General features: G+C 39.9%; 1 protein-coding gene across 1 annotated transcript in view; it reads left to right on the forward strand.

The window, feature by feature from the left end:
• LOC139740561 (cilia- and flagella-associated protein 54-like) overlaps window positions 1-20,940 on the forward strand; it is a 63,355-nt gene that overhangs the window by 9,696 nt on the left and 32,719 nt on the right. The window contains exons 10-30 of the mRNA XM_071651146.1: window positions 1,774-1,975; window positions 2,573-2,784; window positions 3,626-3,791; window positions 5,088-5,167; window positions 7,386-7,520; window positions 7,913-8,054; window positions 8,778-8,852; window positions 9,606-9,829; window positions 10,460-10,801; window positions 11,362-11,517; window positions 12,451-12,627; window positions 13,191-13,283; window positions 14,139-14,321; window positions 14,713-14,855; window positions 15,686-15,833; window positions 16,097-16,252; window positions 17,126-17,326; window positions 18,034-18,229; window positions 18,828-18,920; window positions 19,505-19,631; window positions 20,513-20,627. Of these exons, the coding sequence (XP_071507247.1) occupies window positions 1,774-1,975; window positions 2,573-2,784; window positions 3,626-3,791; window positions 5,088-5,167; window positions 7,386-7,520; window positions 7,913-8,054; window positions 8,778-8,852; window positions 9,606-9,829; window positions 10,460-10,801; window positions 11,362-11,517; window positions 12,451-12,627; window positions 13,191-13,283; window positions 14,139-14,321; window positions 14,713-14,855; window positions 15,686-15,833; window positions 16,097-16,252; window positions 17,126-17,326; window positions 18,034-18,229; window positions 18,828-18,920; window positions 19,505-19,631; window positions 20,513-20,627 (3,366 nt within the window). The remainder of the gene's footprint in view (window positions 1-1,773; window positions 1,976-2,572; window positions 2,785-3,625; window positions 3,792-5,087; window positions 5,168-7,385; window positions 7,521-7,912; window positions 8,055-8,777; window positions 8,853-9,605; window positions 9,830-10,459; window positions 10,802-11,361; window positions 11,518-12,450; window positions 12,628-13,190; window positions 13,284-14,138; window positions 14,322-14,712; window positions 14,856-15,685; window positions 15,834-16,096; window positions 16,253-17,125; window positions 17,327-18,033; window positions 18,230-18,827; window positions 18,921-19,504; window positions 19,632-20,512; window positions 20,628-20,940) is intronic.

Here is a 20,940-nt window from a genome sequence, read left to right on the forward strand (position 1 = left end):
TGGGTATGTGTAGCAAGACTCCTACAATCTAATTATTGGTCAAAAGCTATGAGTTGATTTTTTACTGGCCGCACACTGAGTTACAGTGGTAAACATGTTATCGCGCACTTGTAGCAAGAGTATGCGCACTTGCAGCAAAGGTCATGCACTATTAAAGCAAGTGTTCGCACACTCAGTATGAGACGTCTATGATTCATTCAGTACTTTTTTTCCATGCATAATTTCTGGATACATGATTTTCAGGCTCTCGTCGATAGCAAGCCAAAAGAATCTGCATCCAGTAAATTTGCCATTGGGTAACATGATAGAAAAATGGGTTTTTGGCAGGAAAATTATCCATTCTATAACATAGATGACGCACATGTCGTTTCATGCGTAAGTGCACGTAATGCAGTAACAATCATGGAATTTACGCTCAACCAACTCAGCTTTGCCTTGTGGGTTAAGAATCCCATAGTTACTTCATGCACATGATTCTGATTGATGCACTCAGACCTGTGCATCATTTGTATACTGTAAAAGTGGAAATTTTTGCAAAATTTTTCATATTCAGTTGGGTAGGAATGAATTTTTCGTGTTTTCAATTCTACAGAATCAAAAGAATAAAATTTTACTTATTACAAGCAAAGACGCTTATGCACTTATATTTTCGTGCTGATTTCATGTTGCACAAAAGTTCCACTTTTACAGTATATTCATTATTTTTTACTTTGATGTTTTCACATTGATGTAGAATTTACACTTTGCTATCAATATTATTGCTTGCCTTTCTTTAAAACATCAACATTCAGCTATAATGCACATGAGCTTTGCATAACTTTTGAGGTGCTTTTAAACATATCGCATTGCTGGTTGGTAAGATAAAGATCAAGCAAAAAGAGAAAGGGTGGAAGAGATGTAAGCATATGCCTATGGATCACAGACCTGCTTCAGTGTTTTAATTTTTGCAACTATGATTAATGCAGTGCACTGAAGAGATGGCAGTTGATATATCTCATACTTGTATTTATGCATCATAACTTGCTGGAACTGCTGAGCATTATCAACATTGCATATGACATACAACACATCTTTAAATTCTGCATTATACTGTAATATGAAATTATGCCTTACATATTTGACGCATTAATGATTACGTTTTGTGAGTAAACTACTTGCTCTCAATTCTGATTCTCATTGTTACTCCTCTAATGTTTTTTGTTTTTTGTTTTTGTTAATGCACTACACATATTAGCCTTTGTAAGTCTGGAGTGAATAATCAATATGTGCTGATATTCTGACATTTTCTTCCTTGTATCTCTGTATAACAGTGGAGAATCACATTATAAGTATAGGTGCTGCGCAGTTTGACCAATTAAAGCAGTTTTATCTTTGTCTGTTCTTTGCTTCTTTGTATTGCGTGACTTTTGCAATGATACAACGTATATAGTATGTTTTCTTTTGTGCATTTTTGTGTGTTTTTGGTACTTTTTTCTTCTCATTTTCCACTCTTAAATGATGTTCACTGTCATGTATGTTAAAGTTTCACATACACTGTATGTTTGACTTTTCAGTGGTGGCACCATGATCTGGACATTTTGGCTTCCATTTTCTTTTTTCTTTTTTCCAAATGAACATTTTGAAAACAATATAAGTGTTTGGTTTGCTCTCTGTATAATTTTGCTATCAAATCTATAGTAGAAAGGGATATCTAATCTTATTGGCTAGGCATATAACCTTTTAGTGTCTGCTCTCTGAAAATCATGTCAACTTTATTCATCATGCCATCTACAGATTCCCTGGCCCCGAACACCCGTGGAGAAACTTCTGTCCGACATGTTTGAGGGCAGCGCAGCCCAGTTCCTGGCCATCTTGGAGACGCTGGCCGACAGCACCCGCCGGACCCTGCTGACCAGTCCGGCCGCTCCAGACACAGAGGACTACATCCTTGACACCTTCTCTGAGCTCTTCTTTGCTGGGATGGAGATCATTTCTGGTATGATGCAAGTCCAGACTATGTTTTAATGTTGTGGTGTTTGTGTGCCTGTACATACGTGTGTCGTGGTTTTGCAAAATTTCTTGAACATTTCTGTTCTCCACAAACCATCACTGCTGTCTTATTTGGAATTGCTATTTGCTACCTGTTCTTGGCTTTGAATTACAATTGTGCAATCAGGGTGACATTTCATCAAGTATTTTGTCAGATATCTTTTTGACAGATTTGCTCCCAGCCAATCAGATGCGAGGATTTCAGTTTAAACAGTCTGTCAGAAAAGAAAAGAAGAATGTCTGACAAAACACTTGACAAAATGCCCCTAGTTGTAAATGTCTCAAATTCAAACTTGGTTCAGCCATTGGCATTGTACAGTCAATATAGTTTCATACTCAGTTACTACTCATGTATGATAATATATGTTATCCAGTTTTGTAATTTGGTAATGACAGGCAGTTAGGTGAGATAATTAATGTGGCATGGATTTATCACAAAGAAAGTGAAATATTGCCAAGAGTATGGCATCAAGATCGGCTGTACATTTAATGAAATGAGTGTCCACTGTGTTTCAAACTTTCATTTGCACATTTGTGCCAAAAGGTGGGGGAGGAAACCGCCCGCGCAACCCTCAGTCGGTCAACGACATCAATCTGTCGGGAGTCGTCCTGGATCGTTCCCTCATCGATCTGGCTGCGGCCGCTGAGGATGGCATCCACATTTCGGCTGTGGTGCGGTTCATTAAGTGGGCCTACAACTACGAACAGTGGGAGGTGTACGAGGCTCTTGTTCATCCCACAGTGGACTTCTTGAAGGTGGGCAGTCACTGACCTTTTTCTTTTGAGTTACAGGAAAATAAGAAAGTCTGTTTAAAAAAGAAATACAGAAGACAAAAAAGTTGTCCTCCTTTGTGTGTATATGTGTTTAATTTCATACTTTGAAATTATCTGAATTTGATGTTCAATTTTGAGAAGATAATAATGTTTCATTGTCATTATTGATATTATAATTTTTTTTGATTCATTATAATCTTTTTTTTGGGGGGGGGGGTTGTGATAATGCCTGACTTTCATGGTGAGCTCTTGTCTGCTTTCCTTCTTGGCTTATTTCAAAGGAAGAGGACATCATCAATAGTTCATATGTAATTGCATCATATTATCACCCCTACTATGCCATGCAGAGCTGCATTGTACATTTGCTTTTGATGTTGATACAGGAACACATACCTCATGATGTTTGCAAAGATGCACTTGTGTAGCTCACTGTGTCATTGATAGTGTAAGATTAGAAAAGAAAGAAAGGATAAGTTAAAAAATAATTATACTATATTATATGACCGTATTTGTATCTTACAGTGAAGTGTGGCAATTGAAGAATAGCAGTCAGGTCTAAAATGTTAAAGTAATGCAATGTTTTCAAGAGAGGGATGAATGTGTCAAGCAAAAAATATTGCATTTCCATTATTTTTTTTTCCAATATGAAAACATAAAAGCAAAAGAAAGTATTAAAGTAAAAACCACTCTGTATCTGGGGGTTCTCTTGAAGTAAACAATGGATATCTTCCCTTGGATGTGGTCATTGAATGACACAACATATTCAAAAGACTTGCGTCACAATGCTGTTAATCCCTAAACCTCTGGTTCCCTCTGCCATCAGAGCCAGTCCAACAACCGATACACCCACGAGCTTCTATCCCTGGAGATCCTGCAGGCCATGGAGCCACTCAACCCAAACCGCAAGTCCAAAAAGTCTCACTCGCAGGTTGACGAGACCAGCCAGGGAGAGCACCCAGCCCTGCCACTCCCCCAGGCAGCTGGAGGAGGTGAGATGCAGTGGCGCCCCTCAAGGGGTATCTCACTGAGCTGTGAATGTTTGCAAATGTAGCAAATTTTAGCAAATTTTTGGTTTGTCAGAGTTCATAAACAGTTATAATAAAATTCACAAAAACATTTCATTGTCACAAGGAGTCTTTCTTGTTGTAAAGAGATTTTTAACATGTTCAAAATTTCTTTGTGAAAAGTTGTGACAATAAATTTAGCTGTTTGCGACAATGAAAACTATTTGCCAATTTCATTTCAGCGGTTTACTAAGTTGATTGCAACTGTTAACAAACCCTATCAAAACCTTAGATTTGCTATGCTTGTAACCATTTGCCACTCAGTGAGATATCGCTTGAGTGTCAGCCTAACTGTGACTGAATGTTGATGTGACAAAATTGTTAACCCTCTCTGTGCACGGCCACTTTACAGCTAAACTTAATTGCCAAGCTTTTTCATCAGCATTCAGCAATCCATGCAGACTTGACCTATAGTGTATGTGGTAGAGTTGATAAGCCCACTCAGGTGTGGCAATGGGCCCTAGTCCCACTGGAAGGGATGATGACACAGTAGGGATTAAGGGGATTAAGTAATCTCCTTTCAGTTACAATTAGTTTCCAGACACGTGTGCTAATCAGTGAAGAAAGCTCTCTAGCATGGATGCCTTTTGGCGAACAAAACAGTAAAGGTTAAGACTACAGCAAGAGGTACTAGGGCAATTACCCCGGACGATTACCCCAAACCCTTCCCCTGACCCTTCCCTTAATCCCAGTCCTGAACCTGATCCTAACACTAGCCCAAACTCTACCCCTAAACCTAATCCTAACCCTAATCTTTACTCTGACCTTATCACTAACCAGTATTCAGCTGGGGGGGGGGGGGGGGGGGGGGGGGAGTTAATTGCCCTGATATGTAGCAAGGATAGTGACAAAGGAAAGGCAGAGAATCTTAGCAAATTTATTAATTTTTAAGGCAAATTATCTTGTAATAGTGTTCTTTTTTACATAATATGGCTTGGTTGTTTTCATACAGATTATTTGCTTTGCTATTTTTTACATGCTTTGGATATGTGTGGAACCTAAAACTGATAGTTTATTGATTTTTAGTATAAATGAATATTTACATATGTAAGTTGCTGATAGTGGAAGAATTTTGAACTTGCACAAAAGTCATCCATGCACTGAAGAATTATACGCCAGCAGTGTTGATATTATGACACATGTTAAAGAAATTATTTTCATGCTGTGAAAATGCCTCAACTAGAGAAAAGAATGCAACACTTTTTCATGATGATTTGACAGGCCCAGGATCAGTCTCCATGCAAGATCACTGGGTACATCTGGCTGAGGTCTTGCAGTCTTGCTCCAAAGATCTCTTAGCAGTAAGTGAACTCTTATCTTTGTTTGCAGTCTATGAAAATATTACTATTGATGGATTGTGACAATACCTTGCTTGTTTATATGTATTTTTTAAATACTTCGTACTGTTAAGTCAATTTGGTCTGAAAAAATGAAAATGTTTGATAATGAATGTGAAAGTGTGTAGTATGAGAAGTTTGTCTAAATCAGCACTGATATGTACACCGTATAAACACTTGGTGTATTATGTTTGCGTAGTATCAGACAAGCTTAATGTACATGTACATTCCAAGCATATGTGACCGGCGACAACGGTTTCAGGCAAAAGTCGGGAATTTTGAAAATTCATTTTTTCACTGAATCTCATTGCCCATTTCCTAAGCTTTGCATTGATATAAAACACTTGTATTCTTCGGCACCATAAGTGGGCATAGAAAGAGAAAAAAAATGCACTTTTTAAGTTGTTAGCCTGACAAAATTGCGAGAAAACAGGCTTTGAAGATTCACCTCTTTCTCAAAGACACTGTCCGAGCGGCGATGCGAGGGGAGAATCACCCATCCGTGCGATGGTGCCAATCGATGTTAAGCTCCGCCTCTAGCAACCACATCGCCTTCTGATTGGCTCACTGAGAGAGTCAAATTTCCCGGGCACCTTCCTCGGAGCTCAGCGTATGGAGCCGATAAACAATGCATTTCGCTCGGGTTTGTTTACCAGTACGCTTTCAAGATGGCGAATACGATAATTGCACGTATGGTGTACATGTACAATGTACATGTGTATTGTGCACGCATTACGCAATGGCATCCACATGCCATGGCCGTGTGCATGTAACAGGAGCGGTGGCGAATCCACACATTTACAAATCGCGTTTTTATTGTGGTGCCTTTTGAAAGCAGAAAATTGCTAGTGCTGGCAAGGGTCACGCTTCCTGATTGTTTTGCCTTTACAAGACATGCATAATATGTTCCTTTGTTCGGCGGTGCTCATTAAATTAAAACAAACAAACAAACAAACACGACTCGTTAGTTTGGTGCGATCTTGACGTGTATTATTTGAATATAATTGGTCACATGTGACCGCTCCTTTCCTCTCATCTATCTTCCATTGAGTCAGTCTGCTGCTGTCATAATTTTTACTACATGTACAAGTAGACAAATTTGAGAATATTTAGTTTTCTTTTCACACGATTACGTCATGCTACATGATCTTTGATTCACTTCCGTTGTCGAACATTGCGGTAGAATAGTTTGGATAGAAAGCCAAACGAAGACCACGCACTACAGAGCGAGCGTATATAAACCACTAAAGCAAGAACAATGGAGCATGTAATCGTGCACGCGTGGACAAAGCATTCGCCAAAAGCTGCAACTGGCGTTTCCGAAAGCCGAATTATGTAAATGTATGCGACGCACCAGCCAATTGCATGCGAGACCCTGCGCCGTAGCAACGCTGAAGATATTGGCGCGGCGTTCGAAAGAAGCTCGAAACTGACGAGTGCGATCCAACAAAGGGTGCTTAAAATTCCATTTTCGATAGGAAAAACTTAGTCTTATGCTATGAAATTTAGTGTAGATGTAGAAAACATATCAAAGATTCGATTTCTGCAAAAACCTAAATCGACAAAAATAATGGTCAAAATCTTTGTACCCCGCCTAGGAGGGAATTTGCTCTTGCGACTTTTGCCTGAAACCGTTGTCGCGGGTCACATATAACATTTGAAATTTGCGATGAATCAAATACTTTCAGGAATTTCTTCACAGTATAGAATATGCTAATCAGCATGTCATATTATCAGGCATGAGCTGTAGATTTAAATCTGATTTCAGATTCTTTTTTTTTCTTTTTTTTTGAAGTCTACACACATTTTGCTTTTTCCATGTATCACGATCACCTGAAAATGTTGATTTCCGATTTTTCAACACACCTCAATATCATCCCTGTATCATGGGCGTTCTTTAAATTAATACACACTCACTAGTCTGACCCTTAAGTATATGTATGAATACTGTATTGAGCAATGAAGACTCTACCTGTACATACATGTAGGTAAATTTTGATTACTCGCATAAGAGAGGACCTATTGTCATCCAGTCCAAATGATTAAAACATCTTTTTATAAATATGATATAATTGTAATGATTTGTGTTTGATCAAGTGATTTGTTTCTTTTTCAATTGATAATTTGTCTCATTTATGTGGTAAATGCTGACATAGCTCTCTGTACATTTATACCACACCAGGAATCAGTGGATCTGGACATGGTGGTGGATGCTACCCTCTTCCTGTGGGGGCGGGTCAAGTCTGTCTTCCAGCGAGTCCAGACAGGGGCTTCGGACAGTGGCAAGTACCTGCAGAAACTGGACAACCCAAATAAGGTAATAATAGCCAGATAAGTTTCTTTTGCATTGTTGGAATAGATATTACATTGGTTTATGTTGCAGCTCCACTCCCTTTGTTAAATCATTAGAATTGCAAATTTTGTTTTGTTTTGTTTGTTTTTGTTTTTTTGTTTGTTTTCATATGGGCAGATAGCTAACAGCAGTGGGAAGACCCTGTTGATATTACAAAATACAAATTGTATTTGAAGTGCATTTGATGAGTGTAGATTTATTTCTAAGTAAGTCATTCATTAGATGTTACAAAATGGAAGAGTTCATTTTTTGTGTTGTTGGTATTGTTGCTTTTGTTTGTACATTCCACTTTCCTGCAATGAGTAAAGTAACAACCCTCTCTCTCTCCCCCTCCCATCCCCCCCCCCCCCAACCAGTGGGTTCACATACTGAGTGTCCTACACGAGGTTGTGTACTGGTGTGGCATTGCTGACGTTGACCCTGGACTCACAGCTGAGGTTGGGATCAGACTGGCCCTGGTCTTGGAGAGTCAGGCCACCACAGAGATGAAGGAAAATGGTGAGACTTACAGACAAACATGGACCATTGTAGTTAGGATAAACATTAGAACAAAATTAATCATACCATATGTGGCATATATTTTGCAGTGATGACTGATTGCTGTAAAACTGACATCATGCCAAAATATTTCCTCCCTTACCACACACAATATATTGTTGTGTTCATGGTGAGAAATCACTTGGCTTCATGTTGAGGGACAAATGAAATATTGTTCATTTTGTCACCAAGTGTCTTGATCATGCAGTCAGCAACCATGTGTGAAATTGTCCTGCTAGTCCTGATTCATAAAATATCATATAGCACAGACAATAGATGGGAGTTGATATGACTACGTGAGGCTTTCTGTTTCCAGTGCAATGCCATTTGTGAAGTAAGCATACAAAAGTTAAACTCAATGCATACTTATATGAGCTGTTGTCTATTGCTGGGATAATACATTAAAGCCAGACACAAAAATTCTAGTTACTGCAAATAAGTAGAATTGTGTGTTGTAAGGGGAAGGTTTGATAGCCATATGAAGACAGAGGTAGTGAACATGTGTACATTGTTTTGTCTTTTGTCAGGGTAGCGTGCAGATTGTACTTAATCTGAATACTTGCATTTTTCTTTTACTGGGGTTAGATATGAGAGCCAAACCATGGTTGATTTAAGTGTAAAGAGGATTTTTTGTTTTATCTGATAATGAGTTGTCTTTTGTTTCCCCTATACTGTCCACTGTAGCCAAGGCAAGAGGTGTGTCTGCTGAGGAACGTCAGAGTTTGGAGGATGAGGGAGCTATGTCTCCATACCCCAAAGGTGAGATCACTGCAGATTACTCTCTTAGTTGACACCGGGTTTTGTCAAGATCACTGAGAGAAATGGCTAAATTGAATTTGAGGTTACAGTAGCAGATAAGAAAAAATCCACATTCATGACTTTACTGTAGTTGTGATTGAGCAGACAAGTATTTCTTATGATAAGGTTGATGAGAAATTGATTTTGTTCTAGTGCTTTAGAATCATCACCTTCTCACTGAAATGCTTTCTGACGGTCGTTGTGACCATGACACAGTCTAATAGCACACATTTGGATGCTGTTGCTGTAAAAAAAATTAAAATAAACAGTCAGGTCAGGTCTACCCTTTACGCCCCCCCCCCCCCCCCCTCCCCCTGGCATGTAGGGCAGCAACAACGGCTCTCCACCCATCTCTGTTGCTGGCCATCCTCTGGAGAGAAGCCCAGGACTGTCTGTGGTCTGATATTTCAAAATTAGACAGTACCATGGCATGATTAAAGTGTTCTTCTCTTGCTTGACCTGACAAGCCATTTATGGAAAATAGGTTGATGTAGTCATATACTCTGTACATTACTTTGACTGCTGGGATGGCAACTTCAGTTTATAGACCATCACCATTTGTTACCATCATCAAGCATTATAAAATCGTGTGTGTCCATGATGTCAAAAAAAAAAAAGTATCCATATTCAAGAGTTAGTGATGATAAGGGCATATGTGAATAGAAATACACTGTTTGACCGCTAAAAGTGCACTGGTATCAACTTTCATCCCAGAATCACCCTACCGGAGCGTGCTTGGGAGTGAGGGGCGGGGCACCCACATGGGGCGAGCCAGCGGCATCACCCTCTACGCTGCCTCCATCCTCCAGCAGGGACCCAGGGAGCAGTTACTCCTGGCCCGCGAGATTCTGGAGAGGGCGCTGCAGGGTGTCTCCTTCGCCAGGACCGCCGTGGCTCTGACCGACGGAAAGTCCATCGCCGATGTCAGTTGGGTCAAGGTACACCTATTGTCAGTCATTCATTTCCTATTTCTATTTTAAGTCTCCTTCACTGAAGGTCATCTGATTAACCCGGAGGGCATTTAACTTTTTATGTTCAGGCTAAACTGACTCTGGCTCTGTTTTGTCATAGACCTGCACACAATTCATTTTTCCAAGCACAAAAAAAAAATGAATGAAGGCAAGTTTAACCCTTGCCTGTGTAAAGGCTAGAGCTGCAGATTTTCTGCCAACTGTTCAGTCAATTTGACATTTATGCAGTCTTTGTTGGCTCTTACTGTTTAAATCTCTCTTTTTTTTTAACTCTACCTCACGTGGTGATGACTATAAACTGAGTTATATTAAAATCTGTGTTACTTTATGATAAGTTTGTGTCTACAGTGCACATATTTGAATTTTGTTTTGGTTTTTAAGCCTTAGACGGCACAAAATTGCTTTGAGGAAATTCCTTCTACATACAGTAGTGTTGTTTTTTTTTCAATGGATTGATGGTAGTAAAAGCAATGAATATCAAAAAATATAGGGAGATAAATTTGGAAACAATATTCAGCATGTGAAATGGAGGTTTGTACTTCGTGGTAGTTTGTTCCATGTAGAGTATTTCACTGCAAGCATGTCCACTCTGTACAGGATCTTGTGTGTGCTGATGACGACAAAGACGCGACCACACCCTCAGCCCCCGATGCCACCCAGCCTCCAGCGCCGCCCCCTAGTACTGCCCAGCAGCCAAACGTAGACCCTGCTCCATCCACCGCTGCTGCCGCTGCCCCCTCCAAAGATAAGGAGGAGAATCCTGACGGGGTCCACAATACCATCATGGATCTACACCTGGAGCTGCTGTACATGTACCACAGGGTGTGTCTGAAGCTGGCCGGCACCCTTGGCTCCAGGGAGCGCAAGGGGTCGAGCAAGGGATCCATCAAGAGTGGCGGGCCTGGCAGCAGGATGTCTGGCTCCAAAATGTCCAAATTGGTGAGTGCCTGGATAGAGTTGGGATCCAGATGGATGCCTGTAGATGTGCACTCAAAAATGTTGACAAAAAAGATTGTGAAGGACCAAATTTGGCACTTTTTGTATCATCACTCAACACCATAATTCATAAACTTTGAATAAGAAAATATAATTCTTAAGAAGAAACTTTTTTAGTTGATATACATATCATTCTATTGTTGAAATAATTGTTAGTCTGAAGAAAGAGGCATATATGCACTTCATATAGTCTCCACTTTAATGAGAAGATGAAATCATTGGAGTAGTAAATGGTTTTGAATACAATGATCAATTGGATATTTTCATCAAGGGTTTGGATTACATTCTAATTCAAGTTCTTTCTTGTTATGAGGCTAAAATCTGTTGTTACTATGGTTGAACAAGGTATATTGTGGGAATGCATGTGCCTGTTTTGCGATACTTGTCAAGTTTTTGAGATATGATTCTTCTTTCTTTTCATTGGTGCTGTTTTTCTTCTGGAGTGATTGTAGCTCAGGGTTTAGGTTCACCTTTTGTAAGTCTTCTATGCCCTTATTTTACAGAATGAGTTTGACAGCATGGCTATAGACACAGTGGAGGAACTGCTGGATTTCTGTGATAAGAATCTGCTGTCCAAGGCTCTCTTCTCCATGCAGCAGGCTCTCCAGGCCACGGACAAAGACACCGACCCCAGCCAGAAACAGAAGCAGCTGCTGCAGGTAAAAGTCAAGCGGCCATATTGCATTGCTCATAGAAACAGGCAAGGTGGTGCTCATTCAGTGAGATTAGGACAAGCAATTACAACAGTCAGTAAATTGTTGTTGGGGTGTAGAATTCTAGCAGTTCCCTGCATTCATCTTGCTAGGGTTGTGAAGTCAAGATTAAAAGAGAAGGCACTGTTTTTGTTAATGAGTGAAGAAATATAGTAATGGTTCTTTAATTCTGATCCATAGTATCAATCAAAGACATCAAAATTCAGGAAGTAGGAATGTACATATGTGCGTACAACCTTCAAAATTAAAACTTTTGTGTGATTAATATTTCGCACTGGATCAAGATCATTGAGATTTCATGCAGTGCTGGCGGAGCGTTTTCAAAAGTGTGGGGGCCCACTTCCGGGTTTCATGAGCTAACAAGCAAAAAAAAAAAAAAGGTCCTCAGCTCATCTCTCCTCTTCCATTTCCGGGTTTCTCCAGCTGACAAGCAAAAAAAAAAGGTCTTCAGTGGAAAAACGTAACTTACTGCGCTCACACTTCAAGATCTCTATCTATTTCTGTTTAGTGCCACTTACGTACTTCCGGGTTTAAAAAAAGTGTGGGGGCCCAAAGTGATGACACCTTATGTATTCCTTTGTAATGTGCACAAAAAGTGTGGGGGCCTGAGCCCCCACGGCCCCCACGGCTCCGCCGGCCTGTCATGAACAATTTTTGCAGATGAAGGAATATCTATGCATATTTTAATGTCTCTCAAAAATATACCTGTGTTCATGTCTTTTGCACTGATGTAGAAGAGCAAATTATTTCATGCATACAGTATGCAGTCAGAATTATTGAGAATGTTTTTGACAAAAGTTGGATCACATTTCCAACCAAGAGGAGAAACTGATTTGACATCATTGCCAGTGAACCTTGTGTGTATTTCCAACATGACAGGATGCCATGAACTACATCACCAAGGCCCAAGATCAGGAATTGAAGCTGTACAACAACAATGCTGTGGAGAAGACGGGGTCAGTGAGAGATGGGGGAGTTCCCCCAGCACCATTACTAGTGTGTCGGACTGACAGTAGCATGGTCTTCAAACCAGCCCCCTTCAACCCCCCTCAAAAGGTAGTCAAGTGCTTCTCTTGATTTGGTCCTTACTAATGAACCACAAGTAAAATAGATACTTATTGGTGAACAAAGTGTTCATTATGTTTGTCTTGGCTGAGAAACTTTTGAGTGTTCCTAAAGTATGTGGGCTATGATCAACAGCATACAAATGCAAAACTGCTGCTGTAATGCTACTTTAAGTTTTGATTGACTGTATGTATTCACACAGAATGACAGCAATAGATAGATCAAGGCCAGCTTGTCTTCTATTGCCAGTGCATTCCAAAAATTTATTGGCTAACAAGTTTGAAGTAGAACTGATGACAGTGATGTTATTCTTGATAAAGATGTTTTGCTTTCAAATTGAATTTAGACAAAAATATGTGAAGTTTTGTCCTACATGTTGTTCATCAGTAGTCAAAACTAAAAGAGAGCTGTAGTTTATTGTGGGATGCAATGTGTAACATGATAAGAAGAAGGTCATATATTTTCTGCTGTGCTTGTATCTTGAATTGAAATATATTTTACCTTGTGGTTTGTTTATGATGTCCCATATATTGACCAATTTTGTATCGTGTCAGGTTGCCTGGTATCGCCTGTTTGCTCGCACGTCATCCGGCAGCAATGTGAAGGTCAGACTGAATGACTATAACCTACCAGGCACAGGGGAAGAGGTTGGTAATCTTTTGTACCATCATACAGAGTGCATTGCACTTATTGATCCAGACACCAAGTGCACTGCAGTTTGACTATATACGTGATACTCAAGATAATCCCTCTTGCATCTCCATGAAGCTATTCTAGGAGAAACTACACAATACAGCATTGTGGGGAGGTGCTATGGTGATGATCTCTTATATATGGCAAAAGGTTGCGCTGTGCAAGTAAAAGCCAGATACATATTTTAAGAATAAGAGATCCACTAGAAGGCTGCAAAGTTTTGATAATGATCAATGAGGAAAGCATACAAAGCATATGTTGCAAACAATAGCTTGATGGGCCAGATACAGACCAGGGCCCTGTCATATGAAGAGTTATAATTGATTGTAAAGTTGATTTCTATCATAAGTCTATGGCAGCCTGTGTGTTAAGGAAATTTAAAATCGATTATATCTTTTGATAAAACAAGGCCCTGATTAAGTACTTCATGCCTCCCAAAATCATATCTGCTGTGGTAGGCAAGCCACAGTTTATGTACTACACAGAGTATGTTGGTGCTTTGAGTTTCACAAGTTGAATGATACAAAGAGGACTGTCTTGTGAGGAATGTAGAATTCTGAGTGAATACGCAATCACAGTAACAAAATGCTCCTGCTGAAGTGCTTTTTAGCATTGTTTGATATTTCATACTGTTCCAGCTCTGGATTAGAGTTAAAACTCTTTGCTTGACAAAGTCTGCCCTATTGCTTTCATAAAGAGGGATTGTGAAGTACATGTATATTCTTGGGTTGTGTGTAGAGCGATTAAGGAAACTGTTTTATTGAAATGATGAGCAAGACTTAACGCATATTGTGCCACATTCCTTTAAGATTCCAGCCTATGACTGTGAGCTGTGCGTGTCCGGTCTGAGGGTTAACCAGCGCTACGTGTTTGCCGTGGCAGCCTACACAGCTGATGGCCAGCTTATCGGTGACTCCATAGGGGACACTAGCCGTCCCATGCTGGCCTCACACCCCTTGCCTGTCCTCATGACTTGGGCCTTCCTCAGTCAGGTCAGAAAACCTGATTTCTTTGATATAATATTTTCTTCCTGTCGGTATTTTTCAATATCTTTGTGTTTCATCACAACAGGAAATAATAGCAAAGTTTCATTGATACCATAAATCTTGTGTTCTTACTTTGATCCTAGTTGTTACACAGTCACATACTATTTTTGAAGCAAAAAAGACTCAAATTGGACACATTTGACAATCTGTCAATGAGCAATCACACTAATATCACTTTTGATTCCTGAGCAAATAGAATCATTGAAGAAGACTTAAGAATTTAATGTTGCAGTAAAGTTTCTCTTCTTTTCTTCAAGTCTCGGCTTATCTTACTCAGCTAGCTTACTGACTTGCACTATCAGATAAATACTCATCTGTTTATGTACACCCCTTCCAGGCTGCCTACCAGGTTGGTTGCTATGACATCGGTCTGACGGCCAGCATGGTGCTCTGGGACCACTTTGTGGCCCCCATCCCTCCTCCCCGGTCCGAGATACGCGGCGAGTCGGCCCGAGAGGACTACAAGATTGTCCTCAGACAGTATGTATCACCTAGCACAGTTCTCTTACAATTATAGTTTTTGATCTCGATGGTAGTAGTAGTAGTAGTAGTAGTAGTAGCAGTAGTAGTAGTAGTAGTAGTAGTAGTAGTAGCAGTAGAAGTAGTAGTAGTAGAAGTCGTAGTAGTAGTAGTAGTAGTAGTAGTAGTAGTAGTAGTAGCAGTAGAAGTAGTAGTAGTAGAAGTAGTAGTAGTAGTGGTAGTAGTAGTGGTAGTAGTAGCCATAGTGTTAGTAGTTATGCGTAGTAGTAGTAGTAGCAGTAGAAGTAGTAGTAGTAGAAGTCGTAGTAGTAGTAGTAGTTGTGGTAGTAGAGAAGTAGTAGTAGTAGAAGTAGTAGAAGTAGTAGAAGAAGTAGTACTAGTTGTTGTAGTAGTAGTAGTAGTAGTAGTAGTAGTAGTAGTAGTAGTAGTAATAGTAGTAGTAGTTAGAAGTTAGTAGTAGAGGTACAAGATGTAGCTGTAATAGTAATAGTGGTAGTGATGGTAGGTATAGTAGTAATGATAATAATACTAGAGTAGTAGAAGAAGTAGTGGTAGTTTTGGTTGTTGTCTTTTGAATATAGGATGACAAATGGCTGTGTCACAAATTCTTGTATAGATTGTGATGTTAACAATCAAAGAAGGGAGAAATCTAACATCTCCTTATGCAAGGAAAAGCTTCCAAATCACATCAATTTATTATTGAATTATTATTCAGATTACCCATCAGTTATATTTAAAGTTCAAAGGTAGAGAAGATATTTGATACTTTCCCCCAAGCAGTGAAACACATTTCAAAATCCTTTCAATGGTGACATGTTGTGTTCTTTCAGACTGAATCCCAAGACGGCTAGTGTCGCCTCTCCGCTGCTTCTCCGCATGTTCCTCAGCAGCATCTTCATCAACGTGGACATCGCCATGAGGGATGGTAGCATCTACTGCACCAAGCTGTGTGACAGCGGGCCATACTACAAGGGGCAGGTGAGTTCCTCTCTACCATAGAATGCCACCTTTGGGATTACCCATGCCCCTTTATGGTTATTAGCATCGCTTGTATCCTTCAAGTCATATTCCTGCATATGTTTTATGTTCAAGGAAAGGCATGTGTGTAGAGATGGGATCATCTCAAGATGTAAAGCAAATATGCAATTGTCTGAATTAGCCTAGATTATTGTCGGAGTTGATGTAAAGTTAACATAGCGTCATTGTTCCATTTGTTTGTTTTCATTTTGCCTTTCCATCAGACCCAGCGACTAGCCAACTGTGAGCGGATGCTGGTGGCCATTGAGCTGGCTGGCTGGTTGAATGAGACCACCATGGCCCTGCAGGCTGTGGTACAGTGCTACGGCCTTCTGGCTCCTCTCATTCACTATAAGATCCCGTCCATTCCTGTCGTCCAGGTATGCGGGTTCAAGATGGTTGTGCTGCTACGCTTAATTTTCCTATTGCTAACATCTTGCATATCAAATCATCTTGCATCAGACTTTTAGCAGCAACTCCATGTGCAGATTCATAGGATAAACTTTAAACTAAAGCTTTCATGATTGATACCAAAGTTTGTTTGAACAGATATACTAATTTCTTCACATCTTAAAGGTGATTTCACATGTACCTCTGAATTTTGGAGTTATAGGGGTATTCCTTGAATGTCATAATTCTTCCTTGAGTGATCAAGCCATCAACTGGATACTTGCACATTTATCTATTCATTTGATTTATTCTTACATTCTTAAAGGGAATATATATTGACACAACTTAACCTGTTGAGGACGGGCTGATTTTGCTACAACACGCATTTCCCAAAGACCCCTGCCCGAGTAGACTCAAGATTCGTCATCAATGGGTTAAAGCATGAATACAGTGAACAAAATGGTCAGTGGCACACTGCTTTTGGAGTAACAAAGGAATGAAGAGAAATATGAGGGGGTCTGTATAAAAGCAAGCTTGTGTAATTGCAGGTCCCATGAAATCATTGGTGTTGTAAGATGACAAAGATAAATTATCAAGTGATTATCCATGTAGATTCTGTTAAAGTAAGTTTCATATTTCAAGCCATGATAATCTTGATACTGTATTACGTAGGTATGATCCTCCACAGATTAAGGCAACTGATTTAAAGTGTTGACTTTCAAACCTTTGCAAGCACTGTTGTTACTGTGAACAACAAAGCACCTGATGTAATGCTTGTGTATGTACACAGAAGGTAAATATGCAGCTGACCGCATTACCCACTTGTGTTTGGTTCGTTCCTCTGACTGTCCTCCGTTCTCCAGGTATTGATGCAGTGCTTCGCTGTGCTGCAGGAGATTCCCAGCAGCATGAGACAGCGTCGGCACCAGTCTGTGTCCGACAGCCTGCACCACATGATCGCCACCATCACCTTCCACCTGGCCAAGGTCCTCCGAACTTGGAAGCAGAAATCGCTCACCAACCACGTCATTGATGTCGGCAAGAAGATGCTGGTTGTGGAGAAGGTATCATTTTGGCATGTGTGGCCAACTTAATACACTGGCTTCTGGGCTATTGTCTCCTTCAGTTAAAGTGCTAAGAAGATAAAGATCAGTATTTTATGCCATCACAGCTGAAAGAAAGTTGTGTAGTTCTGTTGAATGGAATATCATAATGCCTTCACGATAAGCATTTATCCATGGTGTTATTTCGTAATGCAGGCTTCCAAGTATGATTGGACAGATGATGGCCTGTTCATGTTAAAGGTCAAGTCAACAGTAACTGTTGATGTGACTGCGTGGCACATGAAAATCGTTTCTGATGTGATGCATGACATTGCAACTTTTTTACTTATGATTTAATGCTTATACTCGGTCATGGTTTTCGGGTGCCTCTGGCTATATTTTGGCCTCATAAAATTGACGAATACTGCTTGATCTGATGTCCTGCCAAGTTTTTGAATTATGTCAAAACTAACTGAAATATTTGTATACTACTCCCTCTCATCAAACCTTGTCTTCACCAAATTTACAAAAATTCTGGTCTAACTGTGCATGTTAGTTTTGATGATAGTTCACTTTAATATGTACTCATCATTTTCCCAGCATCCTTTTCTCTAGTGATGTGTCTTGTATCATTTGAACTAGGCCTCTGCATAGAAAACTAGATGAGAACCTGGATCAAAGTATAATGTCTTTTGTGAGATTATAGTCTTGACTTTTCACTTTCATAGGAGCCTGAGAAAGGAGGCAAAGCAGATGGCACCAACATCGACTTCATTGAGGATGGCGAGGGAGGAGCCACAGGCAATGTCCAGCCCAAGAAGAAGCGGGGCAAGCGGGCAGGACAACCGGCCCTCGCTCTTGAAGGCATCAAGAATGAGGAGCTGAGTGCCCTGGAAGCTCACATGCTGCGACTGTCGAGACTGGGTAGGAAATGAAAATCCGCTCCCCTTTCCTCGCTTAGCAACAATTGCAGTGTACTTTGTATGTTTGATTCAGTGTGGCTGAAGATTGTTCGCTCTAAGTGATTAAATGTTAAAGAAGATGCCAAATTATTTTTGTGGTACATTTAAAAGTTTATGGCTTATGGTGATGTAGTTCATCTGTATTTCAGAAAAGATAGGTATTAATCAGTGTCTAGATTTAAGTTTAGACTTAAAGAGTACTTGTGCCTCAGTTTCCAGTAATGTTTTCTTTGTATCATTAGGGTGATCGAGAAGAAATGAGTGGATTGTGAAGAATGATTATAAGAGTAATAGTCTATTGATTAGTGTAACTATTATGAATTCAAGTGTCGTACAGTCTCTTTAGAAACTCATGAACCCCATCATTTTGTAACACATCCTGATGTTTCAGACGAAAAACAAGTAAAAAGTACATTCCTTTAACCCTTTTATTTTATAAAGTTACAGACACATTTGTATGTTCTTTTTGTTCTTTTTTTATCATCATGATCACATACTTTTTCTGTACTACAAAACTAAACTGATTTTGAGATTATATAGATGTTTCCTAATCTTGACAGCCCACAATGCTGATGAGTTGACAGGCTCAGAGGACCCCAACATCCTCCATGCCTTCATCTCCACTCTGCCCAGCAGGCATGCCTACCGAGAAGGTAAGAGGAAGCATGTCCGCAAATGGCTAGAAGGACATATTAGTCAGATCATGGCCTACTCCCTTCCCCCAATATTAGTAGTGAGACATGCTAGTGAAGACACTGTAAGTGTTCATAAACTTCATTGAGCTAACAGTCACCTGTATCATGCTGAAATTAGTGGACAGCATATCAGCATAGAATATGTTGTTCTGATTGAACACAACCAACGATGTTTTGATTTGCAGTGGAAGTTGTATCTTTTACATGTGTTCAACATGGGTTCCCCTGAAAATGGGATGTATTAAAGTGGCTGTTGATTTCAAGACTCGTAACCCAACACAAATACTTGCGCGATCAGTTTCACCTGACCAGTAGTTTTGTGATATCTTTAATTTACTAGATGTACTTAATGCTCAGCAGGCAAAGTCTTATTTAGGTTCAGGATATGTCTATTCCTACATGAGTGAGTTTGTATTTAAATCATTTGGAATTTGTATAGAGCGTGAAAGGAAATTTCGCCTGCACTTTAACTTTATCGTTCGAAAGGTCTCGGCCTTTAAACCTTCTTTTTGACGTTGAAAACTGGTCGCCTTTCATTTCAGTGGTGAAGTTCCGCCGCCGTGCTCGCTACTTGGAATTCCTTGTGCAAGTCGTGCAGAAGGCACTGAGCGAAGGCTTGCCGGACATAGCCATAGAATGGTGTGAGGAAACCACCACCTGGCTCGTAAGGTAAGCCATTCTCACACTCAACATAACAGTTGCTATTAGGGGCAGGTCACCCGTTTTGTAATTTATTTGCAATCATTTAAAGTTGCAATAATTGTAGTGACTGCAGCGACAGCATAATAAACCTTGCAATTGAGTAGTTCCCACCCGGTTCCAACCATTGGTAGTGATATCAATTCAACTCGCAATAATCGCCGACAATTTCGCAACAATGGTCCCCGAACCATTTACACTATTTGGGTATCTTTTGTTTATGTCTGCAACTTAACAAACAATTTACCTCTTTGACTTCTTTTCTGACATGTGGGTTGTATACACCTCATCATAACCATTTGCGAGGATTCTATGCAGCACACAAAACAGGTAGCAGAGCTAGCTCCCTCGCACTGCATAGTTTTAGTGAGTTCCTTTTTTTGTAGAGTTTGCGTATACATTGTCCATTTTACCACACCAATGTATCCTTTGTGTGGAGTTAATGTCAGCATGCATTTGTCACAAGGCAACATCTAGTTTATGAAGAAGTCATGAGAGTTATATGACAAAACATAACTAAAACAGTAATTTCCTCTGCATTTATTGGTTGTTTTCCTGTGATCCTCTGGGTAACTCCAATTCACAACTCTATCTGTAGCAATCATATTCAAAAAGCCTACAAGGATGAATTGTTTATACAGCGTCTGTCTTTTACTCTGTTGCCCCCACCTTTCTATTGCAGCTTTAAGCCATTACATATTGAATTGACTTTGGCTAACATGAACTAGACAAAATATTGAGTGAGGATAATTTCATTGGTCTATGACGTGAATGAGTAGAAGAAGATTGCATCTCATAAATTAGTTACTTCCTTTACTATCTCCCTGCCTCCCCCCTTCCTACTCCTCCAGACGCAATGAACAGCTGTCTGCAGTGAAGGCCATCATTACCAAGGGACCTGAGGCAGCCACAGTGGCTGGGGATGACCCAAAGAAGTATGCTGCCGCTGTGCTGGAGTTCAGCAAGGTGAACCCACACTTTCCTTGTCCCTAGAGTAATTAGTTGTCATGATATCCGTTCATATGATGCTGGAGTCAAGACAGTCGGAGCAGCTTGTTTGCAGGAACCCTTGCACCTCTTTGATTTTCCACCACTATTATTCAAACTGTTATATCAATCTTCATCACACACTTTTTAGTTAAGAGCGTGTACTTACCTGAAATAATTCTGGTTTGTATATGTATATTTTAATTGATTGTCTCTCTGTATGTTTTAACTGAATTTGGGGAAATAAACTTGAATTTGAATTTGAAAAAAAGAAAATGAAAAAAAAAATGTG

Source organism: Diadema antillarum, unplaced genomic scaffold (assembly GCF_040938485.1).
Source record: "Diadema antillarum isolate AM-2024a unplaced genomic scaffold, OU_Dant_1.0 seq00000861_RagTag, whole genome shotgun sequence".
NCBI lineage: Eukaryota > Metazoa > Echinodermata > Echinoidea > Diadematoida > Diadematidae > Diadema > Diadema antillarum.